The sequence below is a fragment of the Protopterus annectens genome, chromosome 6.part0 (genome assembly GCF_019279795.1).
Source record: "Protopterus annectens isolate FY-2018-M chromosome 6.part0, PAN1.0, whole genome shotgun sequence".
NCBI lineage: Eukaryota > Metazoa > Chordata > Ceratodontiformes > Protopteridae > Protopterus > Protopterus annectens.
The window spans coordinates 683378492-683406100 of record NC_056737.1 but is presented as its reverse complement, the minus strand read 5'-3'; the positions used below and the strand labels follow the sequence as shown (position 1 = coordinate 683406100).

The following is a 27609-nucleotide window of genomic DNA, read 5'->3' as shown; positions in this document are numbered from 1 at the left end:
AGTCCCTATTAACTTAAAACAAACATGCAAAACTATGTACATCTTCAAATAATGTAGTTTAATCCCCCTGACAGGAGCAGTTGTCCCAAATCAGCAGCTGCACACACAGGCATAACTGAACCTAACATTAAGCTTATCCATGCTAAGATGCGTGTTACAGCCTGTGCTCCTACTTACACTAATTGCTGTCTGTTCTTGTCTTGTCTTTATTCCCCTGTCAGATGTGAAAAACAACTTGTATGCTTTCAGAAAGCATTAACTATTAGCCTTAAAAAGTGCTCTGGCTTTTATTGCAGTCTGTGACAATTGGGGAGAGATGGGCGAAGGCTGCCAGCCTAGTCAGCTAGAATTTGATATATAATTCTGGCATTTGTAAATAAATTTAAAATATAGGCATGTTTTCTTGAATGTAAAAGAACACTGTGAAATGTGTAACTGCAAAATATGTGACAACATTGCACTCTACTGGCCCAGTCAAGCATGTTGTGACCCTTTCATATTAGAATTCGGCTCCAGGGCGGCTGGATGAAGATTTCATGCCCATTGTTTTAAGGCTAAAGTTTATGACCAGAATTTAGATGTGGAAGGTGCTTTATTGCTCTAGTTTTTCTAGAATATATATGTGAAATGCCTTGTATTGTTGTAAGTTTCTGAGTAGGTGTTAGATTGCTAAAGAATGCAGTTTGTGGCCTGAGAACTCAGACCAGGTGTTAAGATGATGCAATATGAATACTGGGAAAACCTAAGTGCCAAAAATGATGTAATTTGGGAAGGGCCTTAGAGACAGAGAGAAAGCATTTTGATCTTGAATATCCACTTATCAGCACTTTGCCTTGTGCTCACATGCAAGTTTTAGCACTGTGATTTCTTGTAGGAATAGTTAAAGCTAGTAAAGATTAATTAGATATTTTTCTTTGAAATCAGACCTGTCCTACTGTATTATTTTAGTTTCTGTGGGATCTCTGAACTCTTAGATATCTTTGTGGTGTAGTAGTTTTGTCTTGTGTTTTAATTATTTATTATTAAATATTTTTAAACCATTCTACCTGTGGCTGATTTGTGTAGAGATAAGCTCTAGAGTACATTGCATATTTATAGAGGTTATTGTAAAAAGCCACTCTAATGTAAGCCTTGACTGTTAGTCATACTACCATTGGATAATAATATTGCACTGTAAAAATTTTATACCCTTTTAAGGGCCTTTTAGTAGCTGATATTATTAACTGGATGGTGGCAGTAATTACTACCGTATAGTCTGGGTAAAGGGGCACAGTTGGAAAATCTGTGTCAGCCTTTCCCAGGAGTGTCTGTGAAGTTGTATACATACTTATCTCAAAGTGTGTGTTGTGTCAGCTACTTGGCAGGGACATGAAGCACTGGTTGGACAGAGGGGATACTGGAGGTTTTAGCTTGCCCAGTTAGGCTGAGACCTGGACCCTATAGCTGCGCCAGTGGGGAGTCTTATTGGGGACCTGATGAGCAAGGGAGCAACCAGCCCCAGACTGACTGTGTTCTCTGTGTGCACCTAAGGGAAATTGTACTTTACTGTGTGTATTAGTTATCCTTTTCTCTTCTATAAGATGACCTCCCTGGTGTTAGTGGTGAGGATTGAGGCTCCTTGATTGCTGGGCCAGGGCACGGTCATCACAAGTGGTGGCAGTGGTGGGATCTACTTCACATACTAATTGGCTTGTAGTGGTGTGGGGTAGAGCGAATTCCTGTAGCTTATGCACAGTGATCTCTGATAGTGTTTTGTACTCTAAAACAGCCACGCAGTGTATACTCAGAGTTCAGATCACAATTGTTTTATTTCTTTTGTTAGCTTAGTGTTAGGGTGAGCAGGCAGCATGTCAGCAGAGGAGTATGGAAAGCTGACAAGGGGCCAGCTGGCGGAGATGTGCCGGGCTAGGGGACTGGTGCATGGAAACCTGACTAAAGCGACCTGATTGCAGCCTTGGTTCCAGCTGCATCAGAGAACAGCAGCCTGGAGGACAATCAGACTGACAGTGGAGATACAAAATCCTCGGAGAATGGACAGCTCAAACTTTCTCCACTGGACTTAAAAATCTAGCTGGAGCTAAAGAGACTTGAGTTGGAGGCCAAGCGTATGGAACTAGAAGCAGCCGAGAAAATGAGAAGTCTACAGGCTGAGGAAAATGAATGGCAGAGGAGGCATGAGAGGAAAATGCTGACTCTTTGCCAGAGTCATGGAGGTAATGGAGAAGGGAGTAACCAGACCCCAGAAGCACAAAAGGTCAGTAAATTTCTTCCACAGTTTAAAGAGGGGGATAATTTTGAGTTTGCCTGAGGACATGAGGATCTGGTTAGCTGATAGACAGTGTGCTACTTCAGAGGAGTTGGGGAAGGAGAGAGACCTATACCTAGCAAGGAGGGCAGCCCTGCACAGGAAACGGACTCCCAGTACTGCTCATGGGACTAAAGGAACCCATGGTGGGCAGCACAGGCTGCCCCAACAGAATCCGCCAGTAGCAGGGGAAGCCACTAGTCCAGGTACACATCCAGGAGCTAGGGTTAAATGTTTTGAATGCAACCAGTGGGGCCATGTGGCATACAGGTGTCCATGGAGGCAAGGTGGGGAACCAAAGGTGAGGGAGCCAGTAAGTGGTAAAGACAAAATGCCAATAGTGGGTTGTCTTGAGACTACAGGGGTAAGGAACTACCATCCTGCAGATGTCCTGAGAGGGAAGGATTTGGATGAGGCAGTACTATATACTTATGCAGTTACATGCAGTGAGGCTAGGAGACAAGCATGTGGGTCTGGTAGCCTGGGGGAGACCCAGACGGACTAAATACTTGCAGCCAGGACTGCTGAAGCGGTTACATCAGGGAGGAAGCTACGCTGTAGCAGTGAGACTGAATGTGAGCCACAGCTGCTTGTGGGTACTGATGTTCCCTTGGACAGGGTAACTGCAAAGGTAGAGATGAGTAGTAGTACCCAGGCTGACAGTGAGGCACCGCTGTTAGAGGATGCCAGACTTCCTGTGGAAGGGGAGCTGGGAAGGGTTACAAGGAGAGACTTGAGACAGGTTCAGCTTTCAGACCCTACATTGCAAGGCCTGAGGCAGATAGCTAGGGAGGCATCTGATTCTCAAGGGAAGGGGGAATCTTTATACTGGAACAAAGGGTTACTGTACAGAGAGTGGACCCCTGAGGGAGGGCTAGAAGGTGAGAGTGTACAGCAGTTGGTAGTGCTTAGAGCTTACTATCTGGTGCTTCTAGCCATAGCCCATGATATTCCCTTTGCAGGTCATATGGGCATAAAACATACAAAGAGGCATATTATGCAAAACTTCTATTGGCCTGGAATTTCCAGAGATGTAACAGGGTACTGCAGGACCTGTGAGCAGTGCCAAAAGGTAGGCAAGGCAGGAGACAAGGTGAGAGCTCCTTTGATGCCATTGCCTGTGATTGAGGAGCCATTTCAGAGGGTATCTATGGATATTGTGGGTCCTCTGAGTACCCCAAGTTCCACAGGGAAAAAGTATATCCTAGTGATTGTAGATTATGCTACACAATACCCTGAGGTAATGGCTTTGTCCTCCATTGAGGCCGAGAAGGTGGCAAATGCTTTGCTAGAGATTTTCAGCAGGGTAGGTTTCCCAAAGGAAATACTGTCTGACAGTGGTGCCAATTTTATGTCAGACCTGCTGGCTTCTCTGTGGAAGTCCTGTGGGGTGAAGCACATGAAGACCACCCCCTGCCATCCCCAGACTAATTGTCTTGTTGAGAGGTTAAACTCTACAGTCAAGTCCATGCTATGGGCATTTGCAGATCAGTTTAAGAGGGAGTGGGACAAATATTTGCCCCATCTGTTGTTTGCTTACAGAGAGGTTCCCCAGGAATCCACAGGTTTTTCACCCTTTGAGTTGCTGTATGGGCATAGGGTGAGGGGACCTCTAGATTTAATTCGAGTTGAGTGGGAAGGTGAGTGTGAGTATCACAAGGAGATTGTTGTGGCATATGTCCTGAACATCAGGACAAGGCTCAGGGAACTCAAGGGCCTGGCCCAGGAGAACTGGCAGAAGCCCAACAACAGAAAAAGGTGTGGTATGACAGGAATGCTCGAGCTAGAGAGTATGCTGTAGAGCAGCAGGTAATGGTTCTTATTCCTGTCAGACACAACAAGCTGCAAGCAGCTTGGGAGGGACCCTACAAGGTGGTAAGAAAGGCAAGTCATGTTAACTACATGGTGGAAGTGCTAGGCAGATGGCAGGGGCACAAATTATACCATATTAACATGATGAAACCTTACCATGATAGGTAGGCCCTTGTGCTGAGCATTTGCAGTGGATTGCAGGAGGAGTCTGAGAGAGATTTTGTGACTGATCTCCTCAGTGAGGCTCGTGCTGACACCTCGGTGGAAGGGGTAGCAATGTCCCAGCAGCTATCTCCTACCCAGGTTCGAGAAATCCGAGCAGTGTTGCAGGAGTTTGAGAGCATGTTCACTGGGAAACCAGGGAGCACCCACCTGTTGCAGCACCAGGTGGATACAGGACCCCAAAGGCCTATAAGGCAGGCCCCTTATAGGGTGCCTGAGATAGTCAAACAGACTCTGAGGGAAAAGGTACAGGAGATGTTGGAACTAGGGGTGATTCAAGAGTCCAAAAGTCCCTGGGCCTCACCAGTGGTGCTGGTGCCAAAGAAGGATGGCAGCACCAGGTTCTGTGTGGCTTATAGGAAATTAAATAGTCACACAGAGGCCAATGCTTACCCCATGCCTAGGACAGATGAGGCCCTAAAACAGCTGGGTGGGGCTAAGTATCTTACAACCATTGATCTTACCAAGGGTTACTGGCAGGTGCCCTTGACTCCCAGTGCTAGAGAGAAGTCAGCCTTTGTGACTCCTTTTGGCGTGTATGAGTTCACAAAGATACCCTTTGGGATGAAGAATGCCACAGCAACTTTCCAGAGGCTGGTAGATCATATCTTAGCAGGAGTAGGATGGTTTGCCCTTGCTTACATGGACGATATTGCTATCTATAGCCATTCCTGGCAAGAGCACCTTCAGCATGTCAGGGAGGTGCTGGGCAGACTACAGAGGGCAGGGGTGACCATTAAGCCAAGCAAATGTCAGGTGGGTAAGGCAGATGTCTCCTACCTAGGACATAGAGTGGGGAGTGGTAAGATAAAGCCAGAACCTGCCAAAGTGGAAGCTATTCAGGAATGGCCTGCACCTGTTACCAAAAAGCAGGTGAGGGCATTCTTAGGGACAGCAGGGTACTACAGAATGTTCATTCCTAGTTATAGTACCATAGCTGCTCCCCTCACAGACCTGACAAGGAAGAACAGGCCAGATAAGGTAGTGTGGACCCCAGCATATGAGCAGGCATTTCAGAAGCTTAAGGAAGCTTTGGGAGGACCCCCTGTGTTAGCCAGTCCAGGCTACAGCAAAGACTTTGTTGTGCAGGTGTATGCTTCAAACTATGGGGTGGGGGCTGTACTTAGCCAGATTTATTCAGAGGGAGAAGAGCACCCAGTGGTTTATCTTAGTCATAGGCTCCAACCCAGGGAGGAATGCTATGCAATGGTAGAAAAGGAATGTCTAGCCACCTGGTGAGCAAGGGAGCAACCAGCCCCAGACTGACTGTGTTCTCTGTGTGCACTTAAGGGAAATTGTACTTTACTGTGTGTATTAGTTATCCTTTTCTATGCTATGAGACAACCTCCCTGGTGTTACTGGTGAGGACTGAGGCTCCTTGATTGCTGGGCCAGGGCACGGTCGTCACACATACCAGTCAGCTTGCCTCCATGGTAAACTAAGAAAAAATGTACAGTTGCCCTCAGCTACATAATTCTCATCTACTACCGAACATTTATTTACTAAAGGAAAGGTTTTCATTACATTTAGTGTTCTGATTTACTTGCATAATAAAACAAGTTATTAAATTAATCCAATGACCTTAACCCAGACATTCACCTATTCAAAAGTAAGAATAAAGATTATCTTATTTACTTGCATAATAAAACAAGTTATTAAATTAATCCAATGATCTTAATCCAAACATTCACCTATTCAAAGTAAGAGAAAATATATCAACTTTATGTATATTATAATCTGTGCACTTTTACACCTAGTCCCTCACCTCAGCAACCCAAGATTACAGCACATTAACTTAAACATGCTTTTGTCCAGTATTGTTTCTCTTTTTACATGGTAATGAATACATTTTTAAAACTAAAAAAAAAGAAAAAAACAGTTGTTTACTTTACTGTCTTTATCACACACAGCAATAACTGAAAATGCTTTACTATGTAACATGCAATTTATATAGGTTCATAGGTGTGTACTAGGCTAATGGCCCTGGAGCCTTTACAAGCCTAGCCCATAGGATTACCCTGGGAATGTGCCACCCGACATTAGTTCCCAGTGCCTCTGTCGAGTAGAGTCACTGGATTGATCCCCAGGGTGAATTTTCTATTTCCCATCCACTCATCAAGATTTCTCTTGAAGAGGGACAGTGGGATGCTCTGCTTGACATGTATGGGAAGTCTGTTCCATAGCATGGGCAGTCTCTGGGTTATGAACCTGTCCCTCCAGCATGTTCTGTTGATTGTGGTAATGAGGTTGAGGTCTCCGGAGTGTGTGGTGTGGAGTGATTGGGATTTCTTTAGCTGTAGCATTTCTAACAATGCTGCGTCAGACATGGCTTCGTAAGACAAGCAGAGATACAGAGAATAGTTGGAGTTTTTTGCGTCTGTCCATATAGGACAAGTGTTTAAGGCATAGGATCCTGCTTGTGAGGTACTTTTGTGGCCTCTCCAGTTCTTGCAGGTGTCTAGTGAGGTACATGCCAAATGGGGCATTGTACTCGATGATTGGCCTAATGAGGGAAGAGTAGAGGGAGACAAGGACCTCTTTCTTCCTGGATGCAAAACCCTTAGTAATGAGATGTGAGAAATAGAAGTACTTTCTGACCAAAGTGGCAATGTGGTGGTCAGAAGAGATGTTGCTTGTCAATCCGTGTTCCCAGATCTCTTATAAAACCTTATGACTGGACTACCATCGATGCGATAATTCATGGAACCGGGTTTTTACCAGTTGGGATGACGACACATTTTTTAGCATTGAGCTTGAGGCCATGGTTCTGACATCAGTCATTGGTCTCAGTGAGGCCTTTCTGTAGGATGTCAGTATCACTTGGGGAGTTAATAATAGCTCCCAACTTACAATCATCTGTGAACTTTGTCAGCCAGAGTCCCTTCGTGTTGGCCTGGACTTCAGAGAGGTAGATACCAAACAGGAGAGGACCCAGGACCAAACCCTGTGGGACTCTACTCATGATTGGTCGGCAGTCTGACTTGGAGTCTACTTTCACACTGTGGGTTCTATCTGTGAGCCAGTTTGCAACCCACCTAGTGATATAGGGGTTAATGCCTAGCTTAGTGAGTTTTTCTATGATTCCTGAGTAGATAATGGTATCAAAGGCCTTGGCCAGATCAAGGTAGGTGGTATAAACCACCTTGCCTTCATCCACAGCTCTGGTGACTGACTCAAAGAAGTCAGTCAAGTTGAGCAGGCATGATCTACCCTTCAAAAAACCAAACTGTGTGGGATCCAGAGTTTGGAGATTCCCTATATCCTTGTATATTAGGCCCATGATGATGCGTTCCATAGCTTTGCATATAAGACTTGTCACGCTAATGGGGAGATAGTTCCCAGGGTCTGTAGTTGCTCCTCCTTTTTGGAGATGGATGACTGCAGCAGTGTGCTATTTGGTAGGGACAAAGCCTGAGGTGAGGCTGTGATTGAACAGGGCACACAGGTGAGGTGTCAGTTCACTCTGTAGTTCATGTAGAGCACAGCCAGGGATATTTTCAGGTCCCACAGAATCTGTATTCTTGGCCTTGGACAGTGCTGTTTTAACCTGTGCAGCAGTAATACTGTGTGCCTGGCAATCTATTGGTATTGTGATTGGTTCTTTGGGGGGAGGGGTAAAGTTGGCACTGAATCTGTTGGCCAGTATATTGGCAATATCTGTTGGCTCGGTATAGGAGGTAACATTGTGCAGTAGCTCAAAGCAAATCTGGGTCTTGCCGTGAAGATTCTTTACATAACTATAGAAGGCCTTGCGGTTATGTTTACTATCTGCTGCAATTCTGTTTTCATAGCTAGCTTCATAGGATTTGATGAGGGATCTCAACTTTTTGTTGAGGCTGACAAAGGAGCTTTTCCAGTCTTAGCACTTCACCTTATTTCGCATCAGTTTCCTCCTTCTGTTGTAGAGTTTGTTTATGGCAGGGGGCCACCAAATTGGCTTCCTCTTTTTGGAGGAGAGCGTCTTGGTTCTATTTAGTATGGCGAGATCCATGCATTTGTGTATGTGTTCGTACAGTGCATTGGTGTATGATTCGGCAGTCATGCAACTATTCTCCATTTGCATGGGTGCCGTGAAGTTAGCTACCTCTGTTTTTAGGAGCCTAAAGTTAGCTTTGGAGAAGTTTTTCATGGTAGTTACCTTTGCAGGGGGTAGAGTGGGAGGAATGTGGATTTCCAAGGTGATTAGTTTGTGGTCGGATCTAACCAGGCAGGAGTTGAGTATTGGTGTAGAGCAGAGGTCGCCCATGTTAGCAATGACCAGGTCAAGGATGTTGCTACCTCTAGTGGGGGTAAGAACAAACTGGTTCAAGGCATTGGAATTAATGAATTCCAGGAAAAGTTGGGCAAGTGTAATTGGTACATGAGTAGTTTTTCCAGTTAATGGAGGGATAGTTGAAGTTGCTCAGTATGAGAGTGTTAGGTTGGACCCTAATATTCTCCAGGGTGCTAAGGAATGTGGAGTGTGAGTCTTGGGACGTGGTTGGGGAAGTATAGCAGGCTACGACCTGAATCGCTGTCTTACCCAGTGTTAGCTACACCTGAAGTATCTCAGATGCATTGTGTTAGGCTACCAGTCTGGAGGTGTGCGCATCCTTTATGAATATGGAAACAGCACCACCTTTAGAGCTTCAGTCCAAGTTCTGAGGCCAAAAGGTGTGGAATGAGTTATAGCCTGCTGCCTTGTACCAGGTCTCTGTTACAGCACAAATGTTGATGTTCTTCATTTTAAGGTGTGCTTTGAGTGAGTGCATTTTGAGATTTAGACGTGTAGCGTTGAGCAGCATGACCCTCAGATTGCATTTGTTTATAGCTGTTATGGTGATAATTTGGTCCTTGGAACACCGCCTAGAAAAGGCACTATATGGGTGGCAAGAGCCTTGGCCAGTATCTGGAAGCCTGGGGGTGACAGATGCAGGCCATCTCTGGCAAAGCATCGAGGTCTGTCTGTCATGTCATCCCAGCCAGACATATACTGGATCCCCTTAGAATGACACCAGAAGCTTAGCCAATTGTTGAAATCAGTCATTTTCAGCTTGTACTGTAGTATCAGTCTGGATGATGGTAGGATGCTGCTCATGTGCTCCAGGGAGGTACGTCCCATGTCATTCACACCCACATGTGCAATGACAGAGTTATATTTGTACCTGTTGTTGAGGGACCTGAGTGTGTGCGTTATGTGGTGGATCCTGCCGCCTGACAGGCAGCTGACTGTAAATTTCTCCTTATTCAGCCTAGTGAATGGGACATCAGTGGGCCTCACTATCGAGTCAACTATGACTAGTGTGTTGGGCATGCTGTTTTGCCTTAGGGGCTTTAGGTGAGTGGTTTAGGAGAGTTATGTGTCTCATGATTAGTGTTTTGTTGTTGTGGTTGAGTGCGTTTCTGCCTTGGAGGTCTCTGCTGTTTGGGTAGATTTTTATTGAGCGCCTCCACGAAGGTGGGTGTGTGATTTGTGTTTTTATGTGAAGACAATGCTGGTGTGTGTTCTAGAGGGCTATGTGTTCCATGTGGTGTGGTGCAAGTGTTGACCTTCTCCTCTTGACCAGCTATTCCGGTCTTGGCTGGAGAATGTGTGGCTTTCAGTTTGGATATATAAGTGCATCTCTCGCAAGTCTGAGTGTTGGGAGGTAAGAGGAGAGGGCTGTCAGTGTACATGAGGCAGTTGCTACATTGCCTCTGGATGCCCATGTTCACAAGGTTAATAGGAGAAAGCATAGGTAATTGACCTTTAGACATGCCTGGAGGAGTGGGCCTTAATAATAAGTAGTGGAGTTGTTTCCTTGTAGAATGCTTAGTGCTGGTGGCACTTTTGTGTGCTACAATAATTGCTACAAGAATTCTGGTAAAGTGCTAGACTAATAAGCTAGTAAAAGTGCAGGAGAAAAGAGAACTTGCAGATCTAAGGGAAAATTGAAGAGCAGACTTTGGCACCACTCAGAAGCTTACAAATAGTCATGGATACAGCAAATCTGTATCTGGAATAGGCTAGTTACAGGAAAGGTAGGAAACAAGTGTAAATGTGGGGTTTTAAACCAGAAAGTTGAAAGAGATGGAAAAACTGCCCAAACGGCCAATAAACTACAATTTCTGGGCCAGAAACCACTCCTCTTGTGGTAGATAGGTTACCTAGTGCTTACCACTACCACTGATAAGCTAGAAGGCTTCCCTCCAACACAGAAAGGCTTGGGGGCTCAGAAGCTTACATACAGTTCTGGATACAGCAAATATGTATCTGTACTGGACTAGTTACAGGAAAGGCAGTAAAAGCGCAAATGTGGGCTTTTAAACCAGAAAGTTGAAAGAGATGGAAAAACTGCCCAAACGGCCAATAAGCTACAATTTCTGGGCCAGAAACTACTCATCTTGTGGTAGATAGGATACCTAGTGATTACCATTCTCACTGATAAGCTAGAAGGCTTCCCTCCCAACACAGAAAGGCTTTGGGGGCTCAGAAGCTTACACACAGTCCTGGATATAGCAAATCTGTATCTGGATTAGACTAGTTACAAGAAAGGTGAGAAACAAGCGCAAACATGGGCTTTTAAACCAGAAAGTTGAAAGAGATGGAAAAACTGTTCAAACGGCCAATAAACTACAATTTCTAGGCCAGAATCCACTCCTCCTGTGGTAGATAGGCTACCTAGTGCTTACCACTCCCACTGATAAGCTAGAAGGCTTCCCAACAACACAGAAAAGGTAGGAGGAGTGCAGAAGCTTACAAACAGCCCTGGATACAGTAAATCTGTATCTGGAATAAACTAGTTACAGGAAAGGCAGAAAACAAGAAGTTTTTTTTTTTTTTTTTTTTACAGAAAAGCAGCTAAACAGCACTAGATACAGTTCAGGTACAGTGCAAGCTAGCACACTTGAGTATGTAGCAGTATTAAAGCAAATACAGTTTAAATAAATGCAGTTTATCAAAATGCATTCTGAACTGAATTCAATTGTTGTTTTATTCAACTCAGTACAGTTAAAAAGTGCCAAAAGATATACTTATCAGCTGAGAAGCACAGTCAGTCAGAACACAAGGAGATTCTAGCAAAGTTTTTTTTTTTTTTTTTTTTTTAATAAAGTGGAAAGGGAGAAAAGAGGAGCAGAAGATGATTCAAGGTTAAGAACCTAAGTGGGTTGGCCTTCTCAAATGTTCTCTCTGTATTCGGTAGAATGAACTAATGACACTAGACTGGGAGGAGTGTGCCAGATCAAATTCACAGTAGAGGTGAGCAACTACAAAGCCAACTATAACAACACCACAATATTAGGGTGGGGGGTAAACCAGTTTTAGAACAGATCAGAAAACATAAAACAATGCCAGTAAAGATATAAATAATTTAGTCAAGCAAAAATTGAAGCAGTGTAGAACTCTGAAAAGTTAAAAAGTGCTGCAAGTATACTTATCAGCACTGTATTTCCAGATTGTTTGAGAAGCACTCTTCAGTCAGAACACAAGGACATTCTAGCAATGGTATGCAATAATTTACAAACAGAGACTATTTTATATCAGCAAGCTTTGAGACAATCAGATAACACAAAAGCTGTTAGACCAGTTTTACCATGTTTAAGAACACCACAGGAATAGGGGTGGGAAACATTTTCAGAACAGATCAGAAAACAGAAAACAATGCCATCAAATATATAAATAATTCAGTCAAGCAAAACTTAAGACTTTATTTTATTTATTTTACATTTGTTAACCGGGATGGTCCGACTGGACACAGGTCCATTTTCAGCGGAGGCCCAGGGAGAAACCCTCCACAGTAAGTAAAATTTTACACAATGTAAAATACAGTATACAGAGAATTTTCAAACAATATGCTAAAATACAGTATACACCAGAAGACCTAACAAGACCTATATATACAGGAAAAATAGTTACACATTGTTAATAACAGAATAAGTATACAAATTTAATCAGCATTAGGAGAAGACCTAGACAATAATATATATTACAGTAGGTATATTAGGAAGTGAGGTATATAATTGGAATCATTTGAGGACTTATGTAATACATGGGTATAGCCACTTATACTTTAAGTGTATTCTAAGTGAGTTTTTAAAGTGAAAAAAGGTAGGGGCAGAAATCAGAGCAGGAGGGAAATTATTCCAGGTTCTAGCTATGGAGTGGGAGAACAGTGCTTTTCCTGCAGTATTGTTAGCCCTAGAGATACAGAGGATCAGAGAGGATGATTTGTATTATAGTGGGTGAGAAGTTGGTCTAGTGCAGGGTTTTTTTCTGGATGTGTTACCACAATGTAGGCAATGAGTAATTGGTGATATGTTAGTAGCTGGGGAGGTTCTAGCCATTGCAATTCCCTTAGAGCCTGGCAATGGTGGATTCTAAAGGTGGAGTTGTTTGCAAACTTGGCGATTTTATTATAACATGATTCATGTCTGGCAAGGTCAAGTTTTCTAAGCTGGGAAAGAATTGGAGCAGCATACATTAGGGTAGACATGAGGTGAGTTTGGGCTAGGGTAATCCATGCTTGTTTTGAGAGAGATTTCCTGTGCCTATATAGTGTTCCCATTTTATGGACTTTTTTGATAGTTTATGAAATGTGGATGTCAAAGTGTAGATTTTTATCAATTTCAATACCTAGGAGTTTGGTATGGTCAGAGGGAGAGATAATAGTGCCATTTTTGGAGGAAATAGTGAAGGATAGAGAAGTGGAAATGATTTTGTTGGGAGTATAAAATAGTAATTTAGTTTTATTAGGGTTTAGGATAAGTTGGATCTGAGTGATCCAACTTTCCACAGAGCTAAAGGATTCCTTGGTGATTTGTTGTAGGGTGGGAAGTGATGGAGCTGAACAGATAAAGAGTTGAATCATCAGCATATTGCATAAGTGAAGCATGCTGTATGGTGGTATGGAGATTATTGGTAAATGTGGAGAAATTAAGTGGCCCTAATATGGAGACTTGTGGTACACCTATGGTAGTTGGGAGTAAGGGGGGTAGAACACTTTGCCATTGGACAGATTGTTGCCTATTTGACAGATAGCTTTTAAACCAGGCTATAGCAGAAGGGGCAAAGGATAGGGATGTCAGGGTGTCTAGTAGTAAGGAATGTGAAACCATGTCAAATGCTTTGGAGAGATCTAGAAATATTGCAGATACAAAGTTATTATTATTTCTATGTTGGTTGATCAGATTGGTGAAAGAGAGCAGAGCAGTGGTTGTGCTGTGTTGTTGTTGGAATTCATGCTGTGTGGGGGAGAGGAGATGGTATGAGTTTAGGAATTGTGTTACCTGAGAATGTATACATTTCTCTAGTATTTTAGATAAGGGGGTAGAATGACAATGGTTTGATAATTTGAATATTCATAAGAGTTTCCACCTTTATATAGTGGAATAATGCATGATACCTCCTATAGCTGTGGGACATATGCTTCTTGTATGGAGTGATTGATAAGAATAGAAATAGGGTAGGATAAGGATTCAGCAGCTATTTTTAAGAAGTGGGTTGGTAGATTGTCAGCGGCAAGGGTGGTAGGTTTCAGTTTTATGAAGTATTTTTTAATTGTTGAGGTGGGAACGAGTGAGAGCATAAAGGATGAGATGTTGTCAGGGCATTTGGTCTGGTTATATGTAGGGCTGTTTTTGGATAGTTGGGAGGATAGTGTTAAGATGGATTCTGTGAAGTGGTAATTGAATTGGGAGGCAATGTCCTTGTAATTCATGGAGTTAAGAGTGGTAATGGTAGTTTTGCCTGGTTTTAGGAGAGAGTTAATGGCTTGCCAAAACTTTTGGGGATCTTGTGAATGTTTCTTTTGGATATTGAGGAAGTAATTTTGTCTATCAAATTTAGTTTGTCTCTTGTCCTGATCTCTAAGTTGTAAGTAACTTTGTTTGGCTAGGCTAGTGTTGTATTTCTTCCAAATTCTCCAAGCCTTATCCCTTGACTTTAGAAGGGCTCTAGTTTCCCTAGCTAGCCATGGTGCATAGTTTGACTTGGCTCTTATTTTCTTAATTGGTGTGAGTCTATCAAGGATAATGATGAGAGCATTGTTGAAGTAGTCAACGGCTTGGTATAGATTTAGGGATTGTAGTGGTTTCCAGTTACTATTATTTAGAATACTGTTTAGTTCTTGTATATTTAGTTTACGATCATCTCTGACTTGTCTAAAAACAATGGGTTTGGCTATGTTGGTACATTTATGCAGGAGGAAGGTGGGGAGATGGTCTCTAAGACTATCAGGAAGGCATCCTGTCTGATAGTTTTGTTTGGGGTAGTTAACTAGTGTCCAATCTAGAATAGACTGTTTGTGGGTTTTTTGTCTATTCTAGTGGGTTCTTGGATAAGTTGTGTAAAACTGTAAAGATTAATATGGTTAGTGAGGTTATTAGAGGTACAGGCTGACCAATCAGTGTTCAGGTCACTTAGTAAGATGGTTTCTTGGGGAGATTATCTGTGGCCCATTGTAACATTTCTTCAGTGATGGGAGAATTATTACCTGGAGGAATATAACAGCAGAGAATGATGATAGTTTTTGTGTCATTTATGCTTAGGTTTGAACCTAAGGTTTCGGCATTTTGAAATTTAGGTATGGGGGTTTGTAGAGGTTTGATGTTGATTGTATTTTTGTAGAGGATAGCAACTCCACCTCCCTTTTTGCCCACTCTATCCAGTCTTAGGATATTATATCTTGATGGGAGAATTTCTTCATTTTGGGTACTAGGTTTTAGCCACGTCTTGGTAATGGTTAATATATCAAGGGAGTAGAGAGCTATAAATGCATGTAGGTCAGAAAGTTTGTTGGAGATACTTCTGATGTTGACATTCAGAATCAATAGGTCAGAGATTTGCCTAGCAGAGAGTAAAGAGGTTTGTGGTCAAGGGTTTGGGTGTATGTCTCCAGATATAAGTAGATTTTTAGTGATAAACATTATGTGTTTATTTGTGTGCACTATGTCTGTGTTTGATCTAAATTATGTTTTTCTAGTGTAAGATGTTGTTGTTTGAGGCTTATGAATGGGTAGGATTAAGCTGTCTTTAAATAATGTAGAAGAGATAGGAAAGAAAATGTGTGAGTGTATATTTGTTTGAGAAAGTGTTATGTGGAATGGTGTGTTTTCTAGTGATGTGTTTGTATATAATGATGTGTTGTTTGTTAGGTATGTGAGGGTTAGGAAGAAAAATCATAGGATTAATGGTATTTTATGAGGGAGTAATGGTTGGATCTTAGTGGTTTTGGGGTTCAATTATGGGTGTTAGTGTGAATGCATGGCAAGTAGATACTATGTACCTTTTTAAGGTAAAAATCTGATAGGGTGTGTGTAAGAGAGGTCGTTGATTGGAGGAGGGTGTGGTCAGGTGAGCTGGGGTTAGAATAAATGTAGAGGTAGTGGGCGGGTGGGAAATGGGGGCAGAGAATGGGAATGGAGTGGGGCTACACCAATCCTCAAGACTGCAGAACCTATCTATAGGGCTGGTCATTACAGAACAGTAAAAGGAAGATACCTCTGTAATTAAGCAGGAGTGGGAAGGAGTTGTGCAGGGTCAAGGTGGGGGAGGGGGTAGACACAAAGTAATACAAGGTTGTGAGTCAGAAAAACTGGACTAGGCCAGCTGCTAAAAAGAAAACAGGAAAACAAAACTAAGTCAATTCCAGGTCAGAGTAGTGCAGTATCTTCCTAGTAACTACACATCTTATGCTACTAATCTAGTACAGTGTGGTGAAAAGGACCACCACTTCTACAGGGAAAATCAATTGAAGTATGGGCTGCAGGTACATAGGTAAACTTTTTCCAAGAGAAAGTAGTTTTAAGTAATCAACCTAGGAGTACAGTAGGAAGAGAAAAATTGGGGGGGGGGGGCAGTAGTATGCACGTGTACAGTAAAAGAGGAAAGAGTCTTCAGTTTAGAGGACAGATTAAATACAACTCTAACATACACTAGTGTAGCTGAAAGCACTTTAGTGTTCCACCGACGCAGGTTCTAACAGTGCAGGGCAAAGAGACAGCCTTGGGTTGATTGGAGGTTGGCCAAGACACTGGATGAAACTTTTGCTGAGGGGAACTAGTGCAGCTGAAAGCACTTTAGTGTTCCACCGACGCAGGGTCTCACAGTGCAGGGCAACGAGACAGCTTTGGGTTGATTGGAGGTTGGCCAAGATACAGGATGAAACTTTTTCTGAGGGGGAATGCAGGCATGCTACTGACGATTCCTGTGAAGCAAGGCAGAAAAGCTAAGTTAAAAAAAAAATAAAAAAGACAGTGCAGAACTCTGAAAAGTTAAAAAGTGCCAAAAATATACTTATCAGTGCTATATTTCCAGATTGTTTGAGAAGCACTCTTCAATCAGAACACAATGAAATTCTAGCAATGGTATGCAGGAATTTACAAACATGGACTATTTTTATGTCAGCAAGCCTTGAAACTATCAGATAGCACAAAAGCTGTTAGACCAGTTTTACCAACTTTAAAAACACCACAGGAATTGTGGGGGGACCAGTTTCAGAACAGATCAGAAAACAGCAAACAATGCCAGCAAATATATAAACAATTCAATCAAGCAAAAATTAACACAGTGCAGAACTCTGTAAATTTTAAAAGTGCCAAAAATATACTTATCAGTTTCCAGATATCATTAAATGTTTTAACCAGACATTCACCTATTCAAAAGTAAGAAAAAAGATTATCTTATTTACATGTATAATAAAACAAGTTATTAAATGAATCCAGTAACCTTAAACCAGACATTCACCTATTAAAAAGTAAGACAAAAGATGTCAACTGTATGTATATTATAATCTGTGCACTTTTATACCAGATCCCTTATCTTACCAACTGTATGTTACAGCATATTAACTTAAACATGCTTTTGTCCAGTATATTTTCTCTTTTTACATTATACTGAATACATTTTTAAAACTAAAAAAGAGAAAAAGAGAAAAAAGCAATTATTTACTTCAGTATCTTTATCACATACAACAGTAACTGAAAATCTTTTACTGTGTAACATACAATTTATATTATTAAATGTTTTATACAAATACTGCTAAGAACAGAAATTGTTTTAACTACAGTTACTTTTTTTCCTTTGCTTTTAGTGTCCTTCCAAACATTAATGACATGCAGTGGGATATAGGCTTTTCAGTTTCCCACAAGTTTAACAAAGTCAAGTCCAGTCTTTCCACTTTTTCTTGTAAAACTATATTTACCAAATGTGAGTGTTGCTTTATAATATCACATTTATTGTCGAAGACTGAGAAGCAGAGTCCTCTTCTTTTTGTTGACTCATTTTTTGTTGGACAAATTTTTGTAGTTCCTCCTTAGCCTGTTCTGCAATAAAAATTGACTTTGATCCTCAAGGAAAAATATTCTGATAGCTGGATACATCAGCTTTAGTTTTACCCCTGCCACTTGACTCCTTGATTTGTTGGGATAAATTTGATTTTCTTCTGCCTGGTGTACAGTGAGTAATCATTTTGCGTAAACACTGTACTTTGTTCAATTTCTAACACTTTGCCCTTCTACCTCAGTTTTGTCAGAATCAACTCTTTCTGCTGGGTATGATTGCATCTTTATTAATACAGGTGTTGGCTGCTTTCGCATGGCCAAGTTTGGGCCGTACGCACTATGTGCCCTTTCAGTTAACAAATCCTTCTGTGGAGTACCAGATTTCATAATATTAATACAGTTTGTTCCCTCCAGTTGCTGTAGTAAAGTAGAATACATCAGAATTTCCCTGCATGTTCTGTCCTCTAACTCTACCATTTTTCAAAACAGCTCTTCTTGACCAATCTCATACTCAGCCAGCCTTTTCTTCATTTTGATCTCTGATTTTTGCAGTTTTATCAGTTCAACTGAAAAGCTTCTTTCATTTTTTCCAGTCTTTTGATATTTGAGTTGCTATACCCCTTTAATGTTTCATTTATTTTAATCAGCTCTGAGTACATTTGTTTTATTTTTCCCCGATTACTGGAATTCATGTCTTGCACCAGAGCTGGAGCTTGAACTTCTTTTCATGGAATAGCTACAGGATTCTTCCCAGTCAGTCTTTTCTCTTCACCTTTACTAGCTGATTTTCTTTCAGGTTGTCTTAAGGTTCTTCTTTGCTGGCATCCAGGAAGTGTACTTATTAGTCAGTAACTGAAGTTACTAAATCTAGCAGAGTCACTGTCCCATATCTCTCAGTTTCTTTTTTCTCAGTGGGAAAGCTGCAATTAAGCTGTTGATCAGTGTGTAGCCATCTTGGAAGTCTATTCTAAGTGCCTTTTGATAGAAAATTAGTTAACAGCATGCTTTTAAAACATCTACAACTGATTTCTGCAATGTTCTCATTAAAATAGAAGGGTTGGCAGATTTTGGAGCTTGCAGAGTCAGGTCTGAATAAAGAGGAGTATGTTAAATCGAAATATAGATGACAGTCAAGTTTATCATTAAATCACTCTTGCAGTAGCCTGAACTCTGTAGGTCATATCCTACCAAAGATAGGACAGCTGACCAGCTTCCAAAGCATTAGGGCACCTTCCATGCACCATAACCACTGAAGAGATCAAGGAGAAAAGTATAAAGTCAGTGGTTAGGCCAAACATTCAGAACTTTCTTGCCATTGAGGAGCTTTGAGTGATTAACAGTCAGCTAGAGCTTCTTCACAACTGAACAGATAAGTACCCCATTGGGAAATGCCTTCCATTTAACCATTTTTGAAGAGAAAAATATAACTTTTCTATCAAAATATAGTACTAGAGGCTAGTACTTGTAGTTTTGATAGTTGTCACTAAAACATTTTACCTCAAAACTAACATTTTTAGTCAGTAGGTAAGATCAGCTTACAAAGTGTCCACTACCCACTTGCCAAATAGTTTGTTTTTGGTAGAGACATAGGCTTCCAGCTCTTCAGTTTTTGCCTCCTCGATCCTCAAGAAGAAAAAGTTGTACAGGAGGTTTTGATCTTAAAGCTGGTTCCCTCTTTGCTTCAGCCACCAATTAATGACTCTGCTGTTGCCATTTCATTTATTTCAGACCTCTTATCTCTTTCTCTATGTCACTCTGGTGGTGTTCCTCATGAGGTCACTAATGACCAAGAGCCAGGCATTTTCTCTGTAGCTGTCCTCTTCGAGCAAGGGAGAGCCACATTTGTCAGAATTGGAGGAGGGAGCAGATGTTTAATAAAGCCACTCTGAAGAGAGTGATTCCCAGGGAAAAGACCACTCATTAGGCTTCTGTTCTTCTGGGGGGGGGTCCATGAAAAACAAATGTAAACTTAAGCATTTTTTTTCACCTGCATCACACAGGACAGACAGGTAGGGGTTTCTGGGATTTGCTAAGGGTTATGTCAGGCATTTCAGTCTTTACAGTCAGGTATTTCCTAAATTTAAAAAAGAAAAGATTTTTGTCTCTCCTTGATTCTCATTCTCAGTCTAACGGACAGAAATTAGGCATAGACTTTGTTTCTCAAATTTCCACTGTACAGAATGGGGACTGTGTGGAACGTTTTTCTTCAGATTCCCCATTTGAAGCATTATCCTTTTCTGTAAGTGTTGCCAGAATGAAGGAGCTATTTAAGTGGGAGCAAAAATAAATACGAGAATCCCAGGAACAATATTATGAGTTGTTCCAGGTGGATTTTCCTCCTTTGTTGCCACCATTAGAGAATGCTTTCATGGCAGCCATCGGTTTGCCTGATAGTCAGCCACTTGCCCCAGAAATTCTGATAAATTTTATAAAGTTCTCCAAGCACACATTTTTTCAAACCTCAAATCAGAATCTGAAGTGATTTCTCTGTCATACTCATCTTCTGCCCAACATCTTTTGGGAGCTAATCTTAGTCATTCTGACACAGGTAAAAAAATAGCCTCTGATAAGTTGGGAAGAAAGCTAATATTTTTTGCAAGTCCAAAGAACATGGCAAAAGATGCAGTTAAAAAAAATAATCCAAAAGTACCTGCACTCAGCCAGACACGACTGAAAACCCATGCAGAGGCAGTAATTCATAAAGTCCCTCAATATAAAAGTTAATATTCGTTTATTGCACACGTATCAAAATGATTCACAAAAATAAAAATATTTAAGCACTTTCATCCTTTAAATACAAGACTTCATCAGAACTGTGTAAAGCTGAACAGCAACAATTACTTAAATGTCATCCCATCCATTTAACCTCTTTTAATACAGTACATTCAAGACATTAACATTTACAACCTAAATAAATAAATCTCAAATATATTACTAATATACTTTAAAATGCATTTATTAAAAATTCTTTCAATACATTCCTGTTACAAGTCAATTCCATCATCAATCAAACAAAATATATTTAATATGCAAATTAAAAATTTTCAGCTCTCATGTTCAAAACTGGAAAAATGGATATAGAATCATTTAGACCCAGTGGTTCATAGGTATTTAATTTTAATTGTCACAACAGTTCTTTATAATCCAAACTCTTCTGCCAGAAACCACCTCTGGGTTCCCTGTGAATGACTTCTAAAATAGCAAAAGCTAATTTTTCAAAACCAGCACAAGTTATCGAGTGCTTATAAAGAACATTCTTGTGTTATGATTTTTAATATCTTCACAATGCTCATATATTCTTTTGGGCAATGTCTTTTCCATTTTCCGTACACAAAAATATTTACAGAGGGAAAACATTGCTAAATATACTAAGCCCTTTTTCTGTCAATTTCCGTTATAAAAATGTAATAAGTAATGACCACAAGAATTCTGTGTAATGTAAGAACATTGGTGGTAATATCCACATCTTTGTGTGCCACCACTAATTTATTATAACCATTCTTGGCCCTGTATCCACACCTCTCCAAAATATTTTTCATATTCTTAGCTGTCTTGTATATCACACAAGGGGATCATCAAACTTCTCTAAATCAGATGATTTTAAAATATTCCAATTGTTCTTTATTATATTTACATCATTACTAGCTAAATCATATTGTCAAACTAATACTCTGGTAAAAAAAAAATATATATATGTATATATATATATATATATATATATATATATATATATATATATATATATCTGTACTAGAACATGGGTTGTTGCTAGTCATATTAACTAAATATTTACCCAAAACTGGTATAAAATCAACTTTTCTTCTATAACTAAATCCCTAGGTTAGACCCTATTAAAAAACAATCTATATGTTTTCTACATTCAGTCATCTTATGAAATCATCCTGGTAAGTGTGATGAATTGTTGTTTCACTAATTCCTTTTTGTTTTCTTTAAAAGGATGACAGCTCTTAAAATGTAAAAAACTATTTCAATAAGTGCTTTTCCTGTAAATAGGTTCATAAGTTCATAGATTAGTGCTAGGCTAGGTGCCCTTGTGGGCTGTTTTAAGCCTAGCCATTTACCCCATGTGAAAATCAAACCCTGCACCTTATGTTTATAAGGCAGCTACCTTAACCATTATGCCAACTTCCGAATGACATGGGAGATGAAAACTTTGTTACTTATATATATATATATATATATATATATATATATATATATATGAAAAAACTATGTCCAATGTGTTCAAATAATTGATCTTATATGCGGATGTGTGGGTAAACTTTACAACTATGGTAGAATTATTAATACATACCAGAAATTCCAACATATTTTTCATATTACCTAACCTCGATATAAAGTTATCATCCATATATCTTAAATAAAGGAACGGTGTCTGTAAACATTGGGAGAAAATAGAAATGTTCCTTCCCAACACAACATAATTGGCAAAAGTGGATATGCAGACAGTACGCATCACCACCCCTTTAACTTGTTTAAATAGCTCAGCTTCAAAAACAAGTAATTGTCCTGTAATACTATGTCTGCACTTTCCTTAATTAAATTAATATCATTAGCAGATAAAATAGTGTTAAGAGACTGTCCTCATATTTACCTCATTCCTAGAAACGTCAGCATACTTTGTTTCATTCCTTAATATACTGTACATAACTGATATATAATCCATAGTTTCATAAATCACAATCCCCCCCACCCTTATCAAGCTTCATCACCCTTAACGTTCTGTCCTCTTTTAACTGCTTCAGAAGGCATCTTTCTTCTTTTACTATATTTTTTGTTTGTATTGCACTTTATCCACATGACATTTCTGAAATTCTGAAATGCAATTTTTTTTCAAACATTTGAATCACAGGGTGTAAAGCGGGGGGGGGGGGGTGAAGGTACTCGTCCCTCCTAAAAACAGCAATGTCAGGCTTATTAACTTTTCCTTTTTCATTAAAGTATAAATTCTAATTAAGATCCTTTTCTAAAATAGTATCTGCTGTATCAATTTTCTTGACAGGAATAAAAGAAAAATGTTTTTTCAAATAAGGAGAAATAATCCTTGTTAATATTAATCCCACTATAGTTATAAATGTTAAATCCCTTGAATTTGTGTACAATACCATTTGGTTCCACTACAATACACTCAGCCTTTTCATAATCCTCAATACCAGATAGAGACAACCCATGTAAATTAGCTATCGTTTTTTGCCTGTGTCCCCTCCCCTGATGTAATTCTTCATATTTGAAAATATTGCCATTCCCCTTCATTGTTGTTTCTGATTTGCTAAATGTTACTAGCTGCATAAAATTGGGGTCCTCTAAAGGGTCAAAGTGTTTGGGGGCATAACTAACTTCATTTTCCTTAATCCCTTCATTATAATCATTACATGAATCCATGTTAGTCTCATTGTTCACAGAATGAACCTTCTCTACACCTAAGGGATGCTGTTTCCAAAAATGTATTGCTCCTGGCAGTTTATATGCCATTTTATTCTTATATTGATATTGATAACTAATATAACCACAGTGCTTATCTACTTTCAGTATTAATATGTTGTAATTTTCATTATAAATTTCAAATAATAAGTCATCACTGAACTTTTTGTTCAGCTCTTCCACAGCTGGGTACAGTTCAGCAATCTTAGAATCATTTAATCAAATAATGCCTTTCATAAGCTCAAATCTGTGTCTGTCAAACATTTCAACAAGTTCATTGTAAAAACATTTACCCTAACTCAATAAAGAAGACAAGAAAACATTCTATGAGGAAATCAAATATTTCCAAATGGAAAGATTTTTTCTATCAGGTGCCATAACACAGGGCAGGACGCTTACCCATTATCCTCAAATGCTTGTGTGAGACGCTTAATTCAGGGCTGGTATAATCCTCTATCAATGGGCATTTATCACTAATTTCTTCTTGTTTATCGATGGATTGATCTCCCACTTTCTTCAAGTTATGAGAGCAAACAGTTTCTGAAAAGCATCCTTCACATCAAGTCTCAAAGAATGTCCATTCCTCCTCCTCCTTGGGACCTGAATTATAGTTTATAAAAGTTAACCCTTTTCTTTTTTAACCATCCTTTTCTGCTTCTTTAAGGTTCTGTACATGAAAAATCAGGCTTGTTAGTGGCTTTGACATCTGTTAAAGCATATCAGAGTTACAAGCTCTTATGTGCTCTCCTTCCTTTCTGATGTTTTATAAGGAAAGTGTTACCATTAGGATTAACCCTTCTTTTATGCCTAAGGTAATACATGAGGTGTTTAAACCAGTCCATTTATCTTCTAACATTGTTCTTAACCCTCAAAATAGAAGTGAAACCATTCTTCATTTAGTTGATTTTCTCAGACAGCTACAATTTGATTTGGACAAAACCAGGCTAATCAGAATGTATGACCAATTATTTGTTTCTTTTAAGAAAAAAAAAAAAGATGGCTTCTCCTGTGTCAAAACAAACCATCTCTAGGTGTATTTTTTGATATATAATTTTGTTGCACTTTCCATGAAACGTCTCTCCAAGGCCAGATAAAAGCTCATTCTCATTCTAATAGAGCTTTTGCATCTTTGAGAGGGTCTTGATTTAAAAGCTATTCTGGAAGCAACTACTTTGTCAGGTCATCCATTCACACCTTTTTGAAGCATTTCAAGTTAGATGTTTTTTTTCTAGAGCTAGAACTGGTATTGCTGGATCCATTCTTCAAGGGACACTGGGCTGCAGCTCTAAATCTCAAACATCTTCCCAGTAAGTATGAAACCTTTTGGAATCTTTCCATTACTAAGGAATACTGCAAAAGTGATCTGGTGAAGAACATAATACAGTTATGTAAGAACTTACCATAACAGTAGATGTCCAAGTAGATCATTATTGCAGTACATGCACTCTCATTCCACCCCCTTCTTTGTTTATCTCTTTTTTTCTTTTACTTGGCCATGGCAGACCTTTTTTCCTATTTCCGTCTCTATCCTTGTGTAGCGGAGTTCTTTTTTCCCTAAATATTTGGCCTCAGACACCTCTTCCTAGGGCTAGAAAACTCTGAGGAACTTCACTCCATCATGTTCCTTAAGCAGCAGCACGTAGGCTTGTGCATGGGTCATAGGTCAAAAGCACAGTACGAGAGAAAGGAGCCCAAGCTTTTGTAAACTGGCTGTGGGCTTACACTATTCTTCCAGTTAGTAAGCAGTACTGAAACAGTGATTTATTTGGACATCTGTTGCTGTGGTAAGTTCTTACACAGCTGTACTTTTTTGTTTGCCTTCATGCAAAGTTATTCAGTCTCACTTATTTTCATTTAATGATGCTTTGACTTGCTATATGAGGTTGGTCTGTCATCTTGTGAGTATTCTTCTTCCTAGGACCAAGCATCAGTGTGCTGTTCAATGCTAAGAGCAAATTAGCTGAATTCTTGTTGAATGTTACAAATGATTGTCATTTAGGTTTCTTGATGTTTCTCGTAGTATACCATATTTAGAGTAAAGAAGTACAGTATTTCAGAACAAAATGATACCAGAATATGTAAAATTTATAATTGCTCCTTTTGTTAACATTTCTACAAGATAATTAATCTATGTATTTTTTTCTTTTAGTTTTTCACTTTGTAGTCATTTCACAACCAGACATTAATTTACTTCTTATGGTGGTATTCATTTCTCTTCTTTAGTGAATTAAGAAGCCCATATTTTATAACTTTTACAGAAAAGCAAGGAACAAGTTTTAATAGGAGAATAATGTCATTATATCCAGATTTCATAATTGTATTGCATAAATGAATTTAATAAATCTATGCATTTTATTTCTTAAAATTCTCATACCACCTTTTGTTTTTATGTTAGTGTGTCTGTCTTGATCTTTCATACCATTCGCCAGTCCTTTATTTTGGTCAAGCAGTTCCGACCAGGTAATTATCTCATCTTTAAATTTGTTTAAGCTATGTGTTTTATTTGCATCACAATTTATCACAAAGATGCAGAAATTAACTATAAGTAGAACTGTGCAAAGTTTTAATGCATCTTTTTTTTAATGCAGTTATTAACAAGCGTTCTGTCCTTTGAATTTTTATCTCTCTAGTGATGTATGACACAGGGTTTCAGAAATCAAGTATGCCTAATTCAAATAACAATGTTTTTCTTTTTTTAATTGTATGGCCTTGCTTTTTCTTGTATTAAGGTATTCACTAATTACTTTCAGTTTGAACTACCCAGAATTTCAAGAATTAATAGTAGTTTGTTATATGTAAGCACAATTTTGTCCAGCATCTTACAACTTATAAAAAAACACAGAAACTAGTTTAGGGTGCCATAACAGATGTTGATTAATCTTAAAATAGTCATACATGTATAAGAATATGCATGTCTTTCCATAAACTGCAAGGAAATTGGTATAGTAATAAGTCATATGTCTTTGGTAATAAGCTGGGCACATTAAAGGATTTCTTTACTACCGCAGAGACATAGTGCTTGAAGGAGAGCTTAATGTTAGTGAAGGAGTCTGTAATAACTGTATCAGTTCGGGGGGGGGGGTGTCTCCTGAGTGAGAGGTACAAAGGTGGTAGTGTTGCATGGGCACTGGAGGGACCAGATGGCCATGAAGGATGTGAGTGAGCAGCTGACACAGGCTCACACATCTAGGGGTAATGGAGAATGGCTAGGCTAACTACAAGAGCATCATTAAGAGCTTTGCAAGGGCTGCACTCCAAGCACTATGTGCATGAACAGAAGCACACATGCACCTTCCATAGGCAGCAATTGCAGAGTTCACAAGGTTGATATGGGGAGAGAAGGGGATAGTGCACAACCCCCTCCAGCAGTATGATGCCACACCAACATCCTTTATCTCCTCGACAGCACTGAAAATGGGTGAGGTTGGGCCCATGGGAGGTTAAGGGTGTGGGGGCAGTAGACAGAGTGAATGAAGAGAGGAGGGGTGCCCCTCTTTTGCTAAGGACAACACAATACAGTTTTTTTTTTTTTTTAACTTTAGACAGTAGCTGTTGTCCCATGTATGTGTACATTAAATACTCCCTTATAGGACTGGGAGTCAACAGGACAGTTAAGGATTGATCCATCTTTGCAGTCATCTGCAAACTTTGTCAGCCAAATATCCTTTGGTTTAGATAGAATATCAGAGAAATGAATACCAAATAGGAGCAGACCTAGCATGGAGCACTGAGAAACCCTGCTGGTAATTATACTTTTGGTGGAGAGGGAACCATAATCTTGATTTTATGGGTTCTCTGTCAGTTTGCTTACTAGTGGGAAGGGTGGGTGTTTTGTTTAATTAGTTTGTCCACAGTGCTAAAGTGTGGGATGATGCCAGTGATATTAGCCATATCAAGAGCTGTACTGTTTTGCCCTTATCCAAGGACTTACTGAAATTTTCAGAGTAATTCACAAGACTGAGTAGGTGGGATGTACCCTTCAGAAACCCACACTGGTTTGAGTCAAGGGATGTCAGACAGCCATTGTGTTTATATATGAGGTCTATAATACTATGTTCCATTGTCTTGCAAAGAAAGCTGATAAGGCTTATTGGTTTACAGTTTCCTAGGTCAGTGGTGGGGTCACCATTATGAGGGGCAGGGATAACTACATCTTTTCTTCAAGCCTATGATACAACTCCAGTCAGGCAAAGACTGAACAGATTCCAAAGTGGGCAAACTGGTTCAGAGTACAGTGTTTCATATATTCAGGAAAGTATACAATACAGTGTCAGTGCCCATGGAGCTCAGATTTTCTTACCTCTGAAAGAGGTTTTAAGACCTGCTTTGTAGTAATTTTTGTGTGTGCAGGTTACAGGCTATGTGTCATGTGGGGGAACAATAGGGGAAGATGAGGGAGATGTCTGAACTAGATTTGTCATCTAATACTTTAGATATCTCCTCAAGGTTTGAGTAGTATTGCTATGAATCAGCTCAGTACAATGTTGGGCATTATTTCTGAGACTCTTAATGTAGTTCTGGAAGGATTTATTGCCGTCCTTTTATTTCTACGTTTTTTTTTTTGTTTATTTTCTTTAGTAGTGCTTTAG

General features: G+C 39.8%; 1 protein-coding gene across 1 annotated transcript in view; it reads left to right on the top strand.

Moving 5' to 3' along the window:
- The window catches only part of NUDT14 (nudix hydrolase 14), a 315714-nt gene that overhangs the window by 80630 nt on the left and 207475 nt on the right, over nucleotides 1-27609 (top strand). Inside the window, exon 2 of the mRNA XM_044074369.1 lies at nucleotides 25416-25480. Within this exon, the coding sequence (XP_043930304.1) occupies nucleotides 25416-25480 (65 nt within the window). The remainder of the gene's footprint in view (nucleotides 1-25415; nucleotides 25481-27609) is intronic.